General features: G+C 43.7%; 1 protein-coding gene across 22 annotated transcripts in view; it reads left to right on the top strand.

Annotated features, from left to right (window-relative positions):
- Window positions 1–10,603: 10,603 nt before the first annotated feature.
- CDCA7L (cell division cycle associated 7 like) overlaps window positions 10,604–22,315 on the top strand; it is a 47,762-nt gene continuing 36,050 nt past the window's right edge. For all 22 annotated transcript variants that reach the window (XR_011256627.1, XR_011256626.1, XR_011256625.1 and 19 more), the window contains exon 1: window positions 10,604–11,184. Coding sequence is in view for 6 of the 22 variants with exons in the window: in XM_069587651.1 (XP_069443752.1) it covers window positions 11,161–11,184 (24 nt within the window). In the remaining 16 variants the exon portion in view is untranslated. The remainder of the gene's footprint in view (window positions 11,185–22,315) is intronic.

The raw sequence follows: 22,315 nt of genomic DNA, 5'->3' as shown, positions 1-22,315 counted from the left end.
AGAACTGACTCATTGGAAAAGACCCTGATGCTGGGAAAGATTGAAGGCGAGAAGAGAAAGGGACGATGGAGGATGAGATGGTTGGATGGTATCACCAACTCAGTGGACATGAGTTTGAGTGAACTCTAGGAGTTGGTGAGGGACAGGGAGGCCTGGCGTGCTGTGATTCATGGGGGTGCAAGAGTCGGACACGACTGAGTAACTGAACTGAACAGAACATTCTGCCAAGAGAGGAGTCTAGAGAGAGTGAGTAAGGCTGGGGGAGGAATAAGGGGCTTGCTTCTTCCTGTTTCCATCACTATTATGGCAACAGTGTTTCTTCACCCAGGCAGCAGTTCCTTCCCATAGCAGTAGAGGAGTTCAGTTTGAGTGTTTCCTGCCCTTGCAGAATCCGGTTTATTGAGCGCCTCTCAGAGACACCAGTGTCAGCCAAGCAACACTGCTCTTCAGAGACATGGCTTCAACTCTTGAGGCCCTCCTCTTTGGGCCTAATCTCTTACGATCCTAGCCCCTCCCTGGCTCCACCGTGACCTAGGGATGGTAGATGCCTCCTGCAGTTGAGGTCTCGGTGATACCTTAGTATTCTCGTCACCTTTCCAGTTTCCTTGTTAAAAATTCTACCCTTAGCTAACAGCTCTTCATATTGAATTCTCTGTGTCAAACAACTGGCATGGTTCTCATTTCCTGACCAGACTCTGACTGACACAGGATGTGAGGATGTGAAGGAGCAGAATACTTGGATGTTGATGTCAGCAAGAATGGTGGTAGGAATAAGGGTGGAGACCAAGGCAGCGGTCTCCAGAAGTGAAGAAGGCAGAAGTGAAAGTAACCAGTGAACGTGAGGGATGGACCACTGCAGGAAGAGGGGCATTGCGTACTAAAGTCTGCTGGAGTGTTTATACTTAAATGTTTAACTTGAGATCTTACTCTCCACGGTTTAGGCTCAAAAGTGTATTTAAAATCCAGCAAATTCTTTTCACAGGTCACTTTTTTTTTTAAATTTAAAAAAGATTTATTGAAATATAGTTGATTTACAGTGTTGTGTTGATTTCAGGTGTTGTATAAACAAAGTAATTCAGTTATATATATATATATTATATACACACACATATATAATATGCTGCTGCTGCTAAGTTGCTTCAGTCGCGTCCAACTCTGTGCGATGCCATAGACGGCAGCCCACCAGGCTACCCCGTCCTGGGATTTTCCAGGCAAGAGTACTGGAGTGGGGTGCCATTGCCTTCTCCGCATATATAATATATATTCTTTTAAAGATTCTTTTCCATTATAGATATTACTAGATATTGAGTATAGTTTCCTGTCCTATATAGTAGGTCCTTGTTGTTTGTTTTATATATAATGGTGTGCATATGTTAATCCCAAACTCCTAAATTATTCCTCCCACCCTTTTCCCCTTTGGCTATCATACATTTCTTTTCTATGTTCGTGAGTCTATTTCTGTTTTGCAGGTAGGTTCATTTGTAACATTTTTTAGATTCCACATGTAAGTGATACAATACTTGTCTTTCTGACAGACTTCACTTAATATGACAATCTCTACAGATGACATTATTTCAATCATTTTATGGCCATAGGTGCACTTTAATGACATCTTCTACCTGGTAAAAATTAGGTCAGAGTTTCTCAAAGTATAGTCTGTGGGTTTTCTGTACTAAAACTACTAGAATTCTTGTTAAATATGCAGATTCCTGATCTACACAAGTAGGGAGACCCAAAACTGAGAGGTGTTTTAATGTTAAAACCAGGATCAGTTCAGTCGCTCAGTCGTGTCCGAATCTTTGCGACCCCATGAATCACAGCACGCCAGGCCTCCCTGTCCATCACCAACTCCCGGAGTTCACTCAGACTCACGTCCATCGAGTCAGTGATGCCATCCAGCCATCTCATCCTCGGTCGTCCCCTTCTCCTCCTGCCCCCAATCCCTCCCAGCATCAGAGTCTTTTCCAATGAGTCAACTCTTCGCATGAGGTGGCCAAAGTACTGGAGTTTCAGCTTTAGCATCATTCCTTCCAAAGAAATCCCAGGGTTGATCTCCTTCAGAATGGACTGGCTGGATCTCCTTGCAGTCCAAGGGACTCTTAAGAGTCTTCTCCAACACCACAGTTCAAAAGCATCAATTCTTCGGCGCTCAGCCTTCTTCATAGTCCTGGACAAATCGAGGGTGGTCGGTCAGCCTAATGCCAGATGTACTGAATCTAAATCTTAAAGGGCAGGGCTGACCTCTGCCTTTTGAATAAGTGTCTCAGGTGGTTCTTAGGCATACTAACATGAAAATTAACACCCTAGGTATCTCCGGGCCTGACAGTCTAGGTAAACTTCTTTCCTTCTGGGCTTCACACTGCCTCCTATTGGGTGGCATTCTCTGATTAAGGAAGAGTGTCTCACTTTCTTGTCGTGGCGTGTTATGGAAATCCTGGCTGGAAATCACTCCAACTGCTGATAGTATGATCTTGAGCATATAAAAAGTGAATCACAGTTCTTTTGATTTCTTTTTTTGGTCCTTATAACAAGATGTACCACCATTGATTTTTCATGGTAGTGTGGGCTGGCCATGTGTAGTAGAAGCCTGTCCCTCCTAGAGTGTCCCTGGCACATATCCATTGTTAGTCAGCTTACGCTGCCATTGTGAAATACTATAGCCTGGGTAGTTTTAAACAACAGAAATAACAGAGCAACATACAAAAATCAATTGCATTTCTATTGGTAGCAGTGAACATATGGAAGCTGAAATTAAAAACCATTTATAAATACTATTTACAGTTGCTACAGAGAAAATACTTAGGTGTACACTTAAAATATGTACAGGATCTATATGCTGAAAATTACAAAATGCTGATGGAAGAAATCAAAAGAAAACAAGTAAATGGAGAGATGAAACTTGATCATGGACAGGAAGAGCCAACATATTGAAGAAACTGTAATTGGAGGAGACTGGTACTGAAGCCAAGCTCAGCTGCTCACTGCTCAAGAGACAAGTGTTTGTGGAAAAGGAAGAGTTGCTGTATTCAGGAGGCCAGCAACCTGGGGAGATGGTGGACCAATGTCCAAGACCATCTCCAAGTTGCCAACTGGGAGATGGAGATTTTAAAGGCAGTGTAAAGGAGGGGGCTGCAGGGCACGTGATCACCTCAAGCATGATCCTCAGATTGGCGGGCATCCAGGTGACGTCTCAAGCATCACCAGTCTCCATGCATGTGGTCAGCAGTTTTCATTTGTAGAGGTTTGCTTCCTGATTCCTGTAAAAACAGCTTAGGAATGTGTATCTGATCTTTACCTATTATCTTTCAGGAACTGGGAGTTTGGTGACTCTGCTGGGTGACTGGTTTACAGTCTAAATTGTTGCCATTTCCCCTGCTCAACAGTTAGTCTTTGTTTCTACGTCTTCACATTTCCTAATCCTTAACTCTTAAGCCAGCCTGCGTGCTTGCCATATCAACTCTCCCCTAATGCATCTATAGGCTTAGTGCATTTCCTGTCAAAATTCTAGCAACATTTTATGTTGATATAGGTAAGCTTATTTTAAAATTTATATGGAAAGGCACAGACCTTAGAATAGTTAAAACAATCTTGACAAAGATAAATACAATGGTAGGAATCACTCTTGATACTAAGGCCTTTACTATATGGTTGAGTGTATAGTGTGATACTGGTAGAGGGATCTCAGTGGAATAGAATAAAGAACCGGAAACAGACTGACACATGCATGCTCAGCTGACTTTTGACAAAGATGCAAAAGCTATTCAATGGAAGAGGGATAGCCTTTTCATCAAATTGTGCTTAAAATATTGGGTATTATAGGAGGATAAAAATGAACCTTGACCTAAATCCCACACCTTATACAAAAATGAATGCAAAATGGATTGCAGACTGACATGTAAAATGTAGAATTATGAATTTTTAGAAAAAATGTGAGAAATCTGATCAAAACAAAAAACTTTTGCTCTGTGAAATCATATGTGAAGAGAAGGGAAAGATAAAAGACTGGCAGAAAATATTTGCATACCACATATCTGATAAAAGACTAGTATCTAAAACATAAAATGAATCTCACAACTGAACAGTAAAAAAAAAAAACAGTCTAGAGAATGGGCAAAAGACACAAATTGACAGTTTATCAAAGAGGATATAAAAACGACAAATAAGTACATAAAACATGTTCAATATCATTAGCCATCAGGGAAATGCAAATTAAACGACACTGAGACATCACTAGACACCTCTCAGAACGGTTGTTGTTTTTTTTTTAAGTGACACCACCAAATGAAGAAGATGCCTTTGGAACAGGGTATTGGATCCTGGAGAGGAAATTGGATCGTTCTCCCAGTGCTGGCAGGAATGTGAAGTGGTACAGCTGGTCTGGAAAAGTCGGTCAGTTTCATATAAAACTAAACTTGTAAGTACCACAGGACCCAGTGAGAGTACTCTTGGTCATTTATTTCAGAGAAAGGAAAACTGCGTTCACACAAACGTTCATAGCAGCCTTATCTGTAATACCTCCAAACTAAAATCAGCCCAGATGTCTTTCCACAGGGGAGTGGTTAAAACCCATGGTATATACATACCATGGGCTACTACTCAGAAATAAAAAGGAGCAGACTATTTGATAGCTGCCACTGCTATCTGGATTAATCCCCAGAGAATTGTGCTGAATTTGACAAGCTAATTGCAAAAGCTGACATACTGTTCTCCAAAAGGTTATGTAACATTTTTGAAATTATAAAATTTTAGAAATGGAGAATAGATTAGTGGTTATCAGGGGAAGGAAGTCAGGGTATGGGTGGGGGATAGGTGGGCATGAGGAGGACCTGGTTATAAAAGGGCCACAGGACGGATCTTTGTGGTGTTAGAAGTATTTTGACTGTGGTGGTGGTGGATGCACAAATCTGTACATGTGATAAAACTGTATAGGTCTAAACACACACACACACACACAGGTGCAGGTCAAGCTGGGGAAATCAGAATTGGATTAGTGAACTGTATCCAGGATGGGACGGCGTACTATACGGCGTACTATAGTTTCTCAAAATGTTACTGTTGGGAGAAATTGGGCAATAGGTACATAGAACCTCTCTGAATTATTTCTTACAACTGCATGTTGTAGGGAAGGGAAATTTCCCTTCTGTTGCTTTTGGTTCTTTTGGCTGGTATAATAATTAAGTTGACACAAGACAGATTAATAGGACAACAAAAACCCACACTTAATTTTTTATGTATGTAGGTTTCATGGGTATGGCACATCAGAAGTGACTGAAGCAGGCTGTACCTTTTTAGGTGAAGAATCAGTTATGAAGATTTGACAAAACAGTTTGGGCTTATAGTAGCAGACTAATGAAGAAGTAACAAAAGCGCTTGTTTACACAGCTTCCTCTGCCCTTTCCCTATCTTTGAGTAAGATGCCTTCCCTCCTTTGAGTGGGGAGGACTCCTTCCCCTGGGAGTTTTGTTTTCTGCTCTCAGGGGAACAAAGGAGGGTCAGGGCGTTCTTCTGGGACTGGCTTTTTCTCAAATAACTCTAATTCAAAATAATCAGTATGCCTAAGTGACATATTTGGGATGGTTTGTTGTGAACCCCATCAATGTGAACTTAAAATAACCTCAGTGTTTACTTGAAGCTCTAAGTGGGAGAGGGAGTGGTTGTTAGCGATCTCCAATGACCAGATGCCTGCGGAGATCTGGAATGGGGTTGCTCAGCAGCCATGTTGGGCAGTCAAGATGCTGGAGCAGGGGCCATTAGCACAAAGGGCTTGGCTCAATTCCAGGGCTTTAGTTAAAAGATCTGATGAGGGTTAAGACACTTAAACACTTTCAAGCATTTACAGTTTTACTCAGAAGTTAAACTTCAAAATTCACAGGCTGATTTTAGCCTGTGACATTTGCCTAATAAAGTAGTTTATTTTGCCTCCCCTTTTTTCTTTTTGATTTTTTAAGTGAAGGATAATTGCTTCACAGTACTGCATTGGTTTCTATCAACATGAATCAGCCATAAGTTTACCCAAGTTCCCTCCCACTTGAACATCCCTCCCACCTCCCTCACCATTCCACCTCTAGGTTGTTTGAGCCCTAGGTCATACAGCAGATTCCTTTTTCTCCCTTTAATAGGAGTAGTAGAAAGCAAAAGACAAATTTATGATGCCAAGTAAATGGTCTGCTTGGATTGCCTTCCTCTTCAGTTTCTACCTTGTGGCTGAATTCCCTTTTTGGCTGTAATATAGACACTTTTTTACCTTTTCTTAGAACATGGTTTTTAGGCCATGAGTACATTCTAGGCACTAATAGCCTATAGAACATGAGCAGTTTTTGAGAAAGTAGACCTCCACAGCTTATTATTGTTGTCTTGGTTTCTGTTTGATTGCTTCACTTTTCTTCCAACAATGGGGTAAGTGTATTTCGAGAATCAAGCATAATAGCTTCTGGCCATCACATCTTTGAACTTTGCTAAGGAATTGCAAAAATGATTTCTCTTTACATAAGAAATCCTCTCAGCCTTTCTTGAGCTCTGTGGAGAACTGTAAGCTCTGGTAGATAAAGTGCCTGACAATTTGGAGAGTTTAGGAAGAAAGTGGAGAGGAAAGATGGAGAGGGAGCAATTGTGGAAAAGAGATAAGGGGGCTGGTATGTTGCTTTTCTTAAAAAACAAACAAAAAACTTGCCTTAAAATATAACATTTTAGCTTCTTTGGTCAGAGTCTGATTGAAACAGTGCATCTTCTGTTCAGTAGAGAAGTGTGGTAAGGCTATGCCTGCAAAATGACATTCTGTAACAAGCCTTATTCAACCTGCTTTCTGAGTAGGTGACCTCTTGTCCATATCATAGACAGTTGGGATTTACTTTGGGAGTAACTGTCAGAAAGGTCGTGTTGTATTCTGTCTCCTGAACCCAACTAGGAATTTGTGGTTACTGTGTTCATTATTTAAGTCTTAAGATGAGACCTTGAATTTTATGCTGTCAGAAATTTTCCAGGGCTGGGCTCCAGTTAGCAAGGCCAGGAACTCACTTGGACTCAACAGCTGTAGAAGAATCCAGATGTGATATGTAGGTCACTGTCAAAAGCCATGAAGGACAAGGTGATCAGATCATCAGCTGAGAGTTGCCACATGGGACAATTTAGCCACATTAAAGCCCTGACCATGTGTGGACTTTGGAAAAGAGAGACAAGTGGGTGGGGTGGGGTGAGGGGAAGAAGACTCTTGAAAAGGGTGCAGGAGTATTTGTGATCAAAGAAATTTATTTATTGAGGTATGGGGAAGTCATTCGGGCTAATAAATGAGTTACCTTGAATTTTATGCTAAATAAAATAGCCTGTTTGAGGCCTATCAAACATAGATTGTAACTGTTTAAAGTTATCAAAGAAAAGGACACCTTGACCTGAAGTAAAGAATGCCCATGTTCACAGACAGACCACACAGCGTCCCCCAGGTCAGCTCTGTGTCATCACCACCACCGCCTGGAAGTGGAGGGCAGGGGGATCCCAGGCACAGGTGTTGCTCAGACCACATGCTGCACCCTGAGTGGTGACATCCTTTCTCTGTCCCTCGACAACCTTGCGTATGCACTCTGCACATATGAAACGGTGGCAGGCTACTGGTTTCCTGTAAGAAGGGTTGCATTTCAGCCCCTTCAGTTCTTGACAGCCAGCACAAACACAGGCACTTAACACAGAAAGGTCTTATTCCACACTGGTTTAAATTGTCCTTTAAAAAAATACATATTGGCACGTAACAAGTGAAGATATCAGTGACCTCACTTTATGTGTAAACTGTATATTGTCAGGGAAGCATCTGTGAAATAAACGCTACCACTGTGAAAAAAAAAAAAAGAAAAAAAAAAAAAGAATGCCCATGTTAAAAATAAGGATTAAATGCCCTTCATCCTGGAATGCCAGTGCTAGTACTCACTTGATAGGGACTTCCTTCTTAGGTGCCAAGGCCATCCTATGCATGCTGTATATGTGTACGTGCTGGTCTGGTTTATTTGAAACCTTGAAGAGATGTAGACTGACTTAAAGTTTGTTCTTTGTTCTGACAAAATTTAAAACTGACTAAAAAAATCCCTGCTTCTCCAGAGCAATTTCTCAGAGTAATCAGTCTTCAGTTTGACTCAAATAAAACTCCAGTTCTTATTATCGATTGCTCATTGATTATTTTTGCTAAAACTTGCTAAAAGTGACCTTTCAATGAAAAAATACTTTCAGAAACAAATGGAGAGAATAAACCAGAGTCACAGGCATAGTAAATCAGTAGATTGGGATGATAGTCCGTAAGGAACCTCATTCCTATTTCCTTAACTAAAATGTAAATTTCTTTTATTGCCATTACTCACCCTCTCCAGAGCACCAGGCTACCCGGATAAAGGCAAAGAGAGGCATATAAAGCTCAGCAGTTCGAGACATCCAAGTTCTAACTTGGCTCTGCTAGGTCACCTTGAGCAAGTTTTTTTTAAGCCCTCAAAGCCTCAGTTTTCTCATTTGAAAAAATGAGGATAGGATTATGTACATCAGATGTTTGTAGCGATGACTGAGTGAAATATTGCATAAATAGTTCCTAGAACGTGGTATTCAATAAATGGCAGGATTATCACTATTGATACTCTTCACAACTGTCCACCACCCTAGCCTTTTCAAAGTACAGTCACATCTGATACATGTGTTCACTTTTGTAGTAATACTGTTGCATGGATTGGGCAGATATGCTGTTTCCCCATTTTACAGGTTAAAAGAAAGGAAGCTCAGTGACTCAACTTCCAGCAGTTGACTTAGATTATAACCATTGTGGTTCTTTAAGTAAGGATCAGAATCACCTGGATGTGAGCATAACTCAGATTGCTGGGCCCCACCCCCAGAGTTTGCAATACAGTAGGTCTGAGGTGAGGCCCACTAATTTGGATTTCTTTGCCAGAGCTCAGGTGATACTGTTACTGTTGATCTTAAGACTTCACTGTGCAAAGGCCAAGCTAGACTAGAGCAATGGTCCTCAAATATACCTGTTCATTAGAATCACCTGGAAACTTAATGGACTCAACAGACCTGTAGCTGCCTCAAGTCCATAGATTTTCTGCTATCACAAATGTGATTCAGTGTTAGCACTAGCATATGAAAACTTGATTATTCCAAGTAAAAAAGGATAAATCCCAATAAGTAACAACTTTGGGATTTCTACAGTCTGGGAAGTTGTGGGTTTTTTTCCCCCCCAAATATAGTATTTTTTCCATTGAAGTAAAGTTGATTTATGATGTGTTAGTTTCAGGTATAGGCAAAGTGATTCAGGTATATGTATGTATCAATCTGTCTATATATCTTTTCAGATTCTTTTCCATTATATGGTATTACAAGATATTGGCTACAGTTCCCAGTGCTATACAGTAGGTCCTTGTTGGCTATCTATTTTATATGTAGTAGTGTATATCTGTTAAACTCCTACTAATTTATCCCCCCTTTCCCCTTTGGTAACTGTAAGTTTTTGTTTGTGAATCCGTTTGTTTTGTACATAAGTTCATTTGTATCATTTTTTTAAGATTCCACATATAAATGACAACATGATGTTTGTCTTTGTCTGACTTAGTGTGAGAATCTCTAGGTCCATCCATGTTGCTGCAAATGGCATTACTTTGTTCCTTTTATGGCTGAGTACTAGTCCATTGTATATAAATACCACATTATCCATTCATCTGTCAAGGAACATTTAGGTTACTTACATGTCTTGACTATTGTAAATACTGCTTCAGTGAACACTGGGGAGCATGTATCTTTTTGAATTAGAATTTTCTTCAGATATATGTCCAGGAATGGGACTGCTGGATCATACAGTTATTCTATTTTTAGGTTTCAAAAGAACCGTCTTACCACTGTTTGTAGTGGCTGCACCAATTTACATTCCCACCAACAGTGTAGAAATGTCAAAAAATATAGCATTAAAACAAAACATCTGTAGAGCCAACTATTTAGAGAAGCTTTGTAGCAAAACCTGCTAGGACTTCAGGACAATTATCTACCACCTTCCCTAATACCTGTTTCAAGGCTTCCAAAACATTACCAGCTTAATTCTTCACTCTTCATACTTCAACTCTAGTCTTCCCTGACCTTAGCCAAATTAAGTCCCCCTATTTTACACCACCATAGAACCACTTACCTTTCACTTCTGGCATCTATTGTAACAACACATTTACATTTATTTGCATCACTATTACTGAAATTACCACCATTATTATTAAGTAAAGGTTAATAATCACTAAAGTGGATTCATTTATTAATCAAATTATAATTACATCATTACTACATTTGTATCACGTCCGTGGCTGGCTCCTTGCCTGTAAACTCCCAACAGAGCAGGGGCCTGTTTTTTGTCCCAGCTTCTATACACAGAGCCTGACACACAGTAGTAATTGCTCAGGCAATATTTGTCAGTCTTCCTGACCTGTAAAACTGTCTAGAGGGGCTGCAAGCCCTACATGTACAATGGTATAGAACGGGCCGTGTGAAGTTCCAGGGAGATTTGCAGTTCCCGACCCTCAGGGGCCTGGGTTACCGGTTTTGCAAAGTGAGCCCTGAAGCAAATGTTTTGAGAGGCGTCGGAACCCCGCCCCTTTACAACTACGAAACAAAACAAGTTCTGAGGCAGCCCTAAAATGCTTTCCCTGCTCTGAGACAGTGGTTGCTTCAGAGGCTCTGCGCTCCAGGGTACTACCTGGAATAAACCGTGCAAAGATCTGGCGGGCGCCGCAGTCGGGCGTGCCAGCTGGAGGCTGCGCCGGGACTGCCCCCTCTCATTTCTCCCGCGCGAAACCCGGCCGGACGGCTCCACTCCCTCCCTCCGCTGCAGGGGGGAGCCCGGCGCCCCCAGATTGGCAGCCACCTCGGGCGGAGCCCGGCTGCAGCCCTTCTTGCGCCGCCTGAGAAGCGAAATCCATCGGTCGCGAAGTTTGGGTTGTGTAAGCGGAAGCTCGCGGGCGGGCGCGGCGGGGCGAGTGAGCGGCGCGGGGCGCTCCCCCTGTCCCGGGCGCCGAGTGCGCCCCTCCCCCGGCCCGCCGGAGCTCCGGGCGGGGCGAGCGTGCAGCGCGGTCGCGGGCGTTCTCCGTGCGCCGGACCCCTGGAGAGCCAGGTCCCGTGGCCGCGTGCTGGGAGGAGGCCGGAGTCCCGTGGGGAAGGATGGCGTTGGCGACGCGCTCGCAGGTGAGGGTCTGGCCGCCCGCCGCAGCCCGGACGCGCCCCCGGCTGCCTTCTCTTTGCGCCTGGCTCTGCTCCCCGCCTTGGGCTGGAAACGTGGCCCTCGGCTGCCTGGTTGTGGAGCGGGCGTGCCCCGCAGGTGTGTGCGGTGGGTGTCGGGTGTTCTCCGGGTGCGGAGAGGCCGGGTGCGCCCCACGCGGGCGCTCACCGCCGTCTCGGGTGGGACCTCCGGGGTCGCAGGCCGTGCTGCTGCGGCCAGGAGCCCCCGGAGTGGACGCACTGGAGGGCAGTGCCGGCGGCGAGGCCGCAGGGACTCAGCAACTGCTTTTGCAGTGCTCGTGGGACGGGGAAGGGGAAGCTTTTTCTGTGCGCGCACCCCACTCTGGGATTGGTACGGGGTTAAGTAAGTTTCAGTGTAATTTTCTAAAACAAAACAAAAGCAGTCGAGGATCAGGCAGTTCAACTTGGATAATGGAGTTTGTAAGGAATGGCTTTTGTACTTGCTCTAGAATTTTTGTAGTTGTTTTCAAGGAACTTGTAACTGTTTGGGGGAACTGGCACCGTCATTAGTCCAGGTTCAAAAACAAAAAGCCCCAAGATCCAAATCATAGATACAGCATCACCCTAGTTACCCATTGTGGTTTTAACTAGGTCTTTCTTAAAATTTTCTTTATCGAGGTTCCAAGTGTTACAGTGGGTGGTGGGAGAGTAGCCTTCGCCTCAGTTTTCTTTTTGACTTTGTAAAAAACGAATACACATATTTTATTCAGAGGTAAGCAGCAAAACCTTTTTCAAATGTACTAAAAATAAAAGTTTTAGAAAGGAAAGGACGTAGCTCCTGAGATCCCGAAAGATGCGTTGTGTGAGGCTTGGGGTTTTTCTTGCCTTTGTGAACACCTCTCTCACTGCTTCCTCCTTACCTTTGGCTGGTGTTCACCTCCTTTCTCCACCTGGGTACTGGGCCTCCCCAAGAATTGGCAGACCTGAAGTGGAAGGTGGTACCTGAGCCTTGACACTGCCACCTGCCTGGGTCTGGCCACACAGTCGCGCCGCCGATGGTCACTATAACCATTTGATGATTTCTGAAAGGCTTCCTGAAAGTGGACACTTGAGAAAAATCTACTGTTGTGAATGTTTTTGAGGAGTATTTTTAAACTTCTTCAATGAAGGGAGGTATTAAAAACAAGGAAAACTTAACTCAAGAAGGGGTGGGACAGGCTTAGTTAATGTTTTTCTGTTTACCACTGGCCCTCACCATATAATTAGTATCCTAGGCTTATAGGAGGTTTGGGTTTCTCCTGGATTTAAGCCCTTCTGTAAGGAGCTTCCAGCCCCTTGTGAATTTCATCAGAAAATGTATCTTGATGGTGTATCCTTCCTAAGATCTGTTGTTCTGGTGGTGCAGCATAACAATTCCTGCATAGGAAATTTTAAATGTCCCAGGATATGTACTTGGAAATGAACACTTTACTGTCAAATAATGAGGCTAATTTTCCATAGTGTTAATACTATTTAACACGTGTACAGGTGGAGGTAAGCCACCAATTATACCAGAGCTGTTATGCACCCATTAGGGCAAGTCACTTTTTGTAAGATGATCAGGTTTTTTTTCCCTCCATCTCAGAAGACCTCCTAATTGGCAGTGCAAATTAAGATGTGTTAGGTTATTTTTCAGTGGAAATGTTCATCATAGTTTACGTGTGAGGATATTATAGTCTTATCTGAGTGGAGAATGATTCTACCAGGTGGCCAAGTGACTGCGAATAAAAGCACTTAATGGACATTTCAGGCCCAGCAAGGTGTTGAATTCATGTGGCTCTTTCCTGTACCCCCACCTCTTGCACAGAGGAGCAAGGTGAGCACTCCAGCACACCTTGAAGGGAGGCTCAGCCCAGTGTGCAGTGGGTTTTAATCCCACGCCTGCAGCAGATAATTTCCATCCCTTGCAAAGTGCAGAGCTGGAAGGGGCTTCCGTAAAGCAGCTTAGGCCCAGTGTTCTGAGTAAAGGGAAGTAGGCAGGGAGGAGACAAGACATTTGTTTAAACTCTTGTGGACTCCATTCTAGCCTCTGCTTTTCTGCAGCGTCACCAGTGTGTCGGATTTGATGTCCTTTGACAGTGATCACACCTCCCGTGGGCTCTAGTCCTTGTTGGGCTGACCACCGTGTCTTTGTGCTTTTGTATTGAGTGACAGGAATGATGCCCAATAAAGTCTAGGGGATGGTCCCTTACTGAGAGCACTCAGCAGAGAAGCTGGCAGGAGCCGGAGGATGGGACTGCCTTGGCTTTCTTGCAGAGAGCCTGGGAGTCGAAGAACTGACTCATTGGAAAAGACCCTGATGCTGAGAAAGATTGAAGGCAGGAGGAGAAGGGGACAACAGAGGATGAGATGGTTGGATGGCATCACCGACGCGATGGTCATGAGTTTGAGGAGGCTGTGGGAGTTGGTGATGGACAGGGAAGCCAGGCGTGCTGCAGTCCATGGGCTCGCAGAGTCGGACACGACTGAGTGACTGAATTGACTGGGAGGTCCTGAATGTTGGTGTGATGTTTTTGTTCTCTTCTAGCACTGGGGTGCCTGTGGGATCCTTAGAGAAGGAAATAATACTAAATGATCTCATGTACTGCATGAGCATTCTGTCTGGATGAGGAAAGGAATTTATCTTTTTTAAAAATTTATGTATTCATTTTTAAGGAGGATAATTACAATATCATAATGATTTTTTGCCATACATCAGTATGATTCGGCCATAGACATATGTGTCCCCTCCCACCTCCCTCTCCACAGAAATTTTTCTGATGGTGATCTCAAAGCCACAAAGTGGACTCATCTGATCCTCTGACTTAAAACATGTGCCCAGAGCCCCGGAAGCTGGTCACAGAGGGCGGTCATTTATGACGTCTTAGAAGGCCTGCACAATGATCTGTCATTTTAATCCGTGTTTAAAAGGCCACTTGTTCTTCCTTTTGATGTACTGCTGACCTCCCACCCACAAAAGAGCTGAATTCTCAGTGGTCGGGAGAAACCTCAGCACAGCAGTTTCAATTTTGGTCAGGTGTATGGGACAGAAGACCGTAAGATACTTAAGTGACTTAAAACATTCAGGAGCAGTGAAGTAATGAAAGGTCATTCAGATAGAGTGGTGTAGGCATGCTGATTTTAAACTGCCCTTAAGCATTCTCTTATTACCCTGTGAACCACAGTAGAGAATTTTTACCTCCAAGATACAGTTTTGATTTGTAAAGGACATAGCTTTATGCATCAAAATGGAATCGAGACAGGCTGCTTGGGGGAAGAATGTGCTGTGCTTAGTTGCTCAGTCGTGTCCGACTCTTTGCAACCCCATGGATTGTAGCCCACCAGGCACCTCTGTCCATGGGGATTCTCCAGGCAACAATACTGGCGTGGGTTGCCATGCCCTCCTCCAGGGGATCTTCCCCGCCTAGGGATTGAACCCAGGTATCCCACCTTGCAGGTGGATTCTTTACCATTCGAGCCACCAGGGAAGCCCTGGGGAGGAATAGAGATTAAATGTTTTGGGGATCGTTTTCTTTTTCTTTGTGAAAAGCAGTGGTCTGTAGGAATTTTTAAATAGGACCATTCAGAGGCCTAGTTGGCATATAGCTGAAGTTATCATGCCAGGATAATTTTCTTCTGTTGTAGTAAATGCCCTGTGCAGAGGGCAGAAAAGTAGGTTGTGAAGTCCCACAGTAAAAGAGGCCAGAGTTTTGGTTCAAGTAGTTGATAGTTTCCTGCCATCGTAAACATCAGCTGATGAGCAAAGGTCCCCCTGACTGGCTTAGTTCTTTTAGTGGCTACTGAGTGCTAAGCATTACGTCACTTACGGTGGAAGAAACCGAGACGCCTAAAACACTGTTCTTTCCCAGGACCCAGTCAGAGATCACTCTGGAGCTCCTTGGCTCTTCTGCCTTGGACAGAGTTCAGCTGGCTCCTGCTCTGAGCTGGGAGACCTCGGCGGCCTTCAGTTTTGGGGGTAGGAGAAGACCTTAAGAGTCATCTTTCTCCCCACCCTCCAAGGAAGGCCGTGCTAGGTACTTAACAGATTTCATCCTCACCGTGGTGATGTGAAGTAGGTTGCATTATCTGCATTTTAAAGATAAGGCTGATAGACTGATATGCTTGGAGTAGCCTAGTGTGAAAGCGGAATCAGAACTCAGAACTCGGTCTGCAGAGCAGGGGCTGACTCTTGCTGCTAGACATGATCAAGGGCACACCAAGTTTAAGCTGTGAATAGAAGGAGGTGTCCGCCGCGTGGGGTTTTCTCACACCTTTGTCCCTCCTTTTAGAGAGAAGAGCTGGGGTGTTAACAGCAGCTCATGTAGTTCTTCTTAAGGAACTGGGCAAGTTATGCTTTGGGCAGGGTTCCTTGGGTGCTGGCTGTAAAAGTCGGCTTGGGAATGTGAAGAAGATCCACAAAGTCTTTACACGGGATTGACTTTTAGATGAATTTTGTGTTGTACAAATAACACCCTGTTCACAGAAGCTGAAAAGGAAACAAATTGAACTGTTGCTCTACCTCACTTCTCCCTGGGTATCATTTTCTAGTTATTTTTCCTTCCCTGTTTGCCTGTGTCCAGTCACCATTTTTGCTTAACCTCTACGGTATGCTGCTGAATTTTATAGTGTGAATGTTGTTTGAATCCTGCTTTCTTTAGCACTGTCCGTACTATTTTTCTGAGGAGCTTGGAGGTCTTTATGGTTTTCATTTTCATTCAGATGAGTGTTTTATGTATTTTCTGTTGAAAAATTTTTACTTACAAACAAATACATTTAAGAAACTTTGCAATGACTGTCTCGGAGTGGTGCATACTACATGCCCTGCATTGAAGACAACGCTGTTCTTAATTGCTGTTTCCTCATCATGCACTTTCTGTTCGGTAGAACGTGCCTGATTTTCAGTAGATGAGAACCTCTCACATACCGTCTTCCTAAGGCATTTCTCCTTTCGTTGTATTAGCTGACAGAAGGCACTTTGTGCTCAAGTTAGAATCAGGGCTCATGATACCTGGCCTGGAATAATGACTGTTTTCATCCTGAACTTAGAGCCCCCAAGCTAAGCCTTCTTTAAGGTAAGGTAAGATGAAGTCGCTCAGTTGTGTCCGACTCTTTGCGACCTCATGGACTTCTCCATCCATGGGATTCTCCAGGCAAGAATACTGAAGTGGATGGCCATTTCCTTCTCCAGGGGATCTTCCCGACCCAGGGATTGAACCCAGGTCTCCTGCATTGGAGGCAAACGCTTTAACCTCTGAGCCACCAGGGAAGCCTTCTTTGGTCTTGCTTATTTTGGCTGTAAATCATCTTCTAGGTGGCATTCCTGAAATTGTGTTTTCCTTGATGTTGTGGATGTCTAGAGATCAAACAGTAGGTTCACTCATTATAAAAGCTCTTTTTGAGAGCTTAAAAAACAAAAGTTTTTCTTGATGTGCTGGTTGTAGTAGATGGGTGCAGTTTGTAAACTGTCACCACGCTGTACGCTTAAGATCTAGGCATTTTCTGGTTGCATGTTGCACGTGAAACAGTATAACATGGGCCATCAGGTGTGTGCTGACACCTTTCATGGGTTGTCCTGCCTGTTGAACTGTATCCTCAGGGCTGGGTGTAGTCCAGGGATCCCTCCCCAAAGACCCCCTCTCCTGTTCCCCCAAACCCTGTATAGCAGCAGCACTGCTTGTGGGCAGCCCCCCCCCCATGTTTAAAGCTCTGCTTCTGAGGATCCTGTGTACCTGTCAAGTGCCTTTGAGTCTTTTGGCACAAGAGCTGGCCCTCCCTCGGCTGCCTGCTGGTAGACACCTCCTCTGCCTGGAGAGCCCAGGATTTACCCCAGGGTGATGGCTGATCACCCCAAATCATGTGGCAGGCCAAAATGATACTTATCCCAGTGAGTGAAGGGGCTGGCATATCATACGTGCTTAGTCATGTCTGACTCTTTGGGGCCCCATGGACTGCAGACTGCCAGCCTCTTATGTCCATGGAATTTTCTAGGTAAGAACATTGGAGCAGGTTGCCATTTCCCGCTCCAGGGGATCTTCCTGACCAAGGGATCGAACCTGTGTCTCCTGAGTCTCCTTCATTGGCAGGTGGATTCTTTAACAGTGGTGCCACCTGGGAAACCCCTGGCAAATCACAGCTGTTAAATATTTGTTGAATTTTTAAAGAAAGATGGTTTAGGATTGTCTGTGTATAGTGAGTGCAGGCGTGAGTTATGACAGGCTGGAACAGAGCTTCTGGAAATTTTTGTTGGACTAATTCATGGTGGAGGCCAGTTTGTGCCTGTCCCGGTGGCCTGGAGGTGTGCAGTCTCACTCTGCCTGTGCAGGACATGTTCCCATTAATCTTGTTTTATCTTTAAAAGTCATGCTTATTCCATGATATGTTTTTATTCAAGAATGCTATTTTAAATTATTATTCTGGGAAAAAAAACTTCCCCTCCTCTTTCCCTCCTGTGGTCCTGAAAGCCTTCTGGCTGTTACTGAGCTCCCCAGCTTAAGCAGCACGGAACTGCCAAGTATAAAATTTAGAACTCGTACCTTTAATAAGCCCTGAAATATATATCTACCTGCCCACCCCCTCAACCTACTCCATGCTTTTACTTAAAGCTCCGTGACTTTGAGGGTGGTTAAGTTGAGGGCAGTGGGGCGAGGGGGGAGCTATCATTGATACTGAATTCTCTCAGAATATTTTTTTTAATGCAAAATGCCTAGTGCCCTTTATTTTGTTCTCCAGTAACATTGGTTTAAAATAGAAAGTTAAAAATAAAAGTGCATTGAAAAAATCATTAAGTTTTTTATTTTTATTTTTTTATTGAGGTTGATTTACAGTGATGTGTTAGTTTCTTCTTTGCTATAGCAAAGTGATTTAGTTATAGAGATGTATATTCCTTTTCATATCCTTTTCCATTATGGTTTATTATAGGATGTTGAATGTAGTCCCCTGTGTTGTCCAGTAGGACCTTGTTTGTTTTATATAAATTCTGTTATATAAAAATACGGTATTTGCAAATCCCAAACTCTGGATTTATCCCTACCCACCTCCTTTCCCCTCTGGTAAGCGTGTTTGTTTTCTGTGTATGTGAGTCTGTTTCTGTTTTATAAATAAGTTTATCATATTTTAGATTTCACATATAAATGATATCATATGGTATTTGTCTTTATTTTTCTAACTTCCTTCACTTAACATTATAATCTCAAGGTCTATCCATGTTGCTACAAATGGCATTGTTTTATTATTATTTATGACTAATATTTGCGTGTGTGTGTCTGTGCACAGCGCATCTTTATCCATTCATGTGTCAGTGGGCATTTAGGTGCTTCCATGTCTTGGCTGTTGTAAATAGTGCTCTGTGAACATTGGGGTGCAGTGTTCTATTTTTTTTGAATTAGCATTTTCATCTTTGCCTGATACATGGCCAGGAGTGGGATTGCTGGATCATGTGGCAACTCTATTTTTAGTTTTTTGAGGAACTTCCATACTGTTTTCCAAATGTCTGCACCAATTTACATTCCCACCCACAGTGTATGGGGGATTCCTTTTTCTCTATAGTTTGTCCAGCATTTATTATTTGTAGACTTTTAAATGTGAGATCGGTCCTGGGTGTTCTTTGGAAGGACTGATGCTAAAGCTGAAACTCCAGTACTTCGGCCACCTCATGCGAAGAGTTGACTCATTGGAAAAGACTCTGATGCTGGGAGGGATTGGGGGCAGGAGGAGAAGGGGACGACTGAGGATGAGATGGCTGGATGGCATCACGGACTCGATGGATGTGAGTCTGAGTGAACTCCGGGAGTTGGTGATGGACAGGGAGGCCTGGTGTGCTGTGATTCATGGGGTCGCAAAGAGTCGGACACGACTGAGCGACTGAACTGAACTGAAAGGTGTCTCTTCTGACTAGTGTGCGGTGACAGCCTCATTGTATAGTCTTGATTCGCATTTCTCTAAGGATGCGCCATGTTCAGCTGTTTTCGTGTGCCCTTTGCCCATCTGTATGCCTTCTTTGGAGAAATATCTACTTAGGTCTTCAGCCCATTTTTTAAGTGTTTTTTTTTTTTCTTTTTTTCTTTTTTATTGAGCAGTGTGGGTTGGTTGTATATTCTGGAAATTAAACCTTTGATGGTAACATGGTTTGCAAATATTTTCTCCCATTTTATAAGTTGTCTTTTCATTTTGTTTATGGCTTATTTGCTGTGCCAAGTGTTTAAGTTCGATTAAGTCCTGTTTGTTTATTTTTGCTTTTATTTATATGGTTTGGGAAACTGACCTGAGAAAGCATCACTGTGATTTATGTCAGAGAATGTTTTGCCTGTTTTCTCTTCTGGGAGTTGTATGGTCTTATGTCTTATATTTAAGTCTTTAAGCCGTGTTGAGTTTATTTTCTTCTGTGGTATAATGGTGTGTTCTAACTTCACTGGCTTAAATGTGGCTGTCCACCTTTCCCAATACCACTTGCTGAAGAGACTCTCTTTTTTCCATTGTATATTCTTGCTTCCTTTGCTGAAGATTAATTGGCCATAGCTGTGTGGACTTTTTTCTGGGCTCTCTGTTTTTTCCCACTGATCCATAGTTCTGTTTTTGTGCCAATACTAAACTGTTAAAAATCATGTTTATTCTTCTTTGTTTTTTTTACTAACAGTTGGTCCCAGTTGGGGGAGGGAGGGGCTTCCCAGGTAGGGCAGTGGTAAAGAACCCGCCGGACAACGCAGGGGTCCGATCCTTGGAGGAAGGCATGGCAACCCACTCTGGTATTCTTGCCTGGAGAATCCCCATGGACAGAGGAACCTAATAGGTTACAGTTCATGGGGTCGCAAAGAGTCATACTGAGCATGCAAGTCAGGTAAGGAAAACCTTCTGCAAGAGGTCATGTGCATGTAGGAGAAAGGCTGGATGAGGCCCCACCGGCTTTAACTATTTTTTACTATTTTTACTATTTTAAACTATTTTTTAGTTAAAGCCGGTGGGGCCTCATCCAGCCTTTCTCCTACATGCACATGACCTCTTGCAGAAGGTTTTCCTTACCTGACTTTAAAAAACAGTATAAAACTGCCTTGTTCTCTTTCCCCACACTGATTGCTTCAAAAATCCACTGAAAAGAGCATCTAGTTGTCCTTGTGAGTGTTATTGTACTAAGGGATCCTCTTCCTCAGCTGTAATTGGGAGCTGAGAGAGGATGCACTCTTAGGGAGTGTGCACATTCACCGTGGCACAAAGCCAGGCGCCAAGTGGTGTCAGCTGCCTGCACAGGCCGGCATCCCGGGGATTGTTCAGCTTGTTTCCCCTGGCAGGGCAGAAGTGTGTCAAGAGGCTCCCTCTAGGAAGCGTGCAGGGCTGGGCCGTGGGGTGTGCAGGAGTGGGCAGGGCTGGTCAGTGCTTGTCTGCACTGAGCACAGGGACAGTGGCTTACCAAGAGACAGTGTCCCCTGCCTGCATGTCCTCCAGACTCCTGTGTCTGCCTGTGGACTTCTTGCACGTCCTCTAGGCTGACCGTGTGGACGTGGCCGACCTCGGGGCCCCTGGATTCTTCGGTCATCACGCCGTGACGGGGTCAGGTGCCCTCCTGGGCTGACCTCCCTGTTTGCATTCGCTACACCACACTGACACTGGCTGTAGACTGCCCACGTCACCCTACCCCTGTGACTCATTGCTCATGGGGTCCTTTGGCACACGTTGGTACAATTACACTGTAATCACTTTTAATAATGAACATTGACACAGCGTCTTCTACTTCACGGAATGCTTTCCAGTCATAGTTTGGTAGCCATCAGAGCTCTATACAAATATTCTTGTTCTTTTGATAAATGCATTTTCCCGGCCCCTGAAACAGGCGAGACTTAAGATGTGCTCTGGCTAGTGAAATGTGAGCAGAAGTCTCGTGTATCAGGTCCAGGTGACATTCTCTAAAGCCAGCGCATCACCTACCTTGTCATGCTCCCTCTACCCATGTTCCTGACGGTGGAAACGCTATCAGCCTGGATCCTGGGTGAGGACGGTGTGCAGTGGCCCACCTGGTTGGCCCAGGACCAGCATGTCCTGTGCACAAGAAAGAAGGCTCTCTTGCTTTAGATCGTTCAGACGTGGAGTCGTTTGCTGCTGCTTTGTAATCTGTCCTGTCCTGACAGACACGCAAAGGCATGTATGTTTCAATTTGGATTCTGTGGTTCTCATCTGAGTGAACTGGTGTCACGGTGGTGATAGAAGTGGGCTACTTTTGGCTTGTCAAAAGTAGGGGGATGTGCCTGTTGTCAGGGCTTCAGAGTTCAGGGATGTCAGTGCCCTGTGTCAGGCAGGGCAGAAGTGTCCCATAGGGAGAAGCCACCAAAATGTCAATAGCAGCTTGTTGAAAACCACTGAGAGCAGACTAGTTTGATTTGATAATCAGTCTTTTAGAGTACAGAGATCTTAACATTGGCGTCACATTTCCTGTCTGCTGACCCTTTGGAAAAGGAAATTAGCCAGAACTTCCCAAGTGATTTGGCTCCGTTCCCTCCCAGGACGTCTGCCAAAACTTTGTTTGGTTCGTAGGCTACCCTAGATACAGACACATCTGTTAATTTCCTCCCACTTACATTTTGTCTTTTAAGAATAGCATTGACTTTTTTCTTCTGCCTTTTTTTTATGATGGCAGAATATACATAACATAAATTTTACTATGTTAACCATTTTCAAATGTATAACTGAGTGGCATCTAGTTCAGTCACGTGGTTGTGTAACCATTGCCACTGTTCATACCCAGAACCTCTTCATCATCCTGAACTGAAACTGTACCCTTTAAACAATTCTCTCCATTCCTTCTCCTTCCCTCCAGTCCATAGTAATCACCCAGAAACACTTTGTGTTTCTGTGAATTTCGCTGGAAGCATACAGTGTTTGTCCCTTCATGTCTGAGGTATTTCATTTAGTGTATTTTCAAGGTTCAAAGATATCTCTTCTTACAGTCTGAATAATAACACATTGTATGCATATGCTATATTTTATATAGTATCCATTCATTTGTGCATGGGCATGTGGGCTGTTCCTACCTTTTGGCCATCTTTAATAATGCTGCTATAAACATTGGTGTAAAATATCAGTTTGAATCCCTGCTTTTAATACTTATGAATATATACCTAAAAGTGGAATTACT

Source organism: Ovis canadensis, chromosome 4, assembly GCF_042477335.2.
Source record: "Ovis canadensis isolate MfBH-ARS-UI-01 breed Bighorn chromosome 4, ARS-UI_OviCan_v2, whole genome shotgun sequence".
Lineage (NCBI taxonomy): Eukaryota > Metazoa > Chordata > Mammalia > Artiodactyla > Bovidae > Ovis > Ovis canadensis.
The sequence above is the reverse complement of the archived record's forward strand: the minus strand, read 5'-3'. Positions and strand labels throughout refer to the sequence as shown.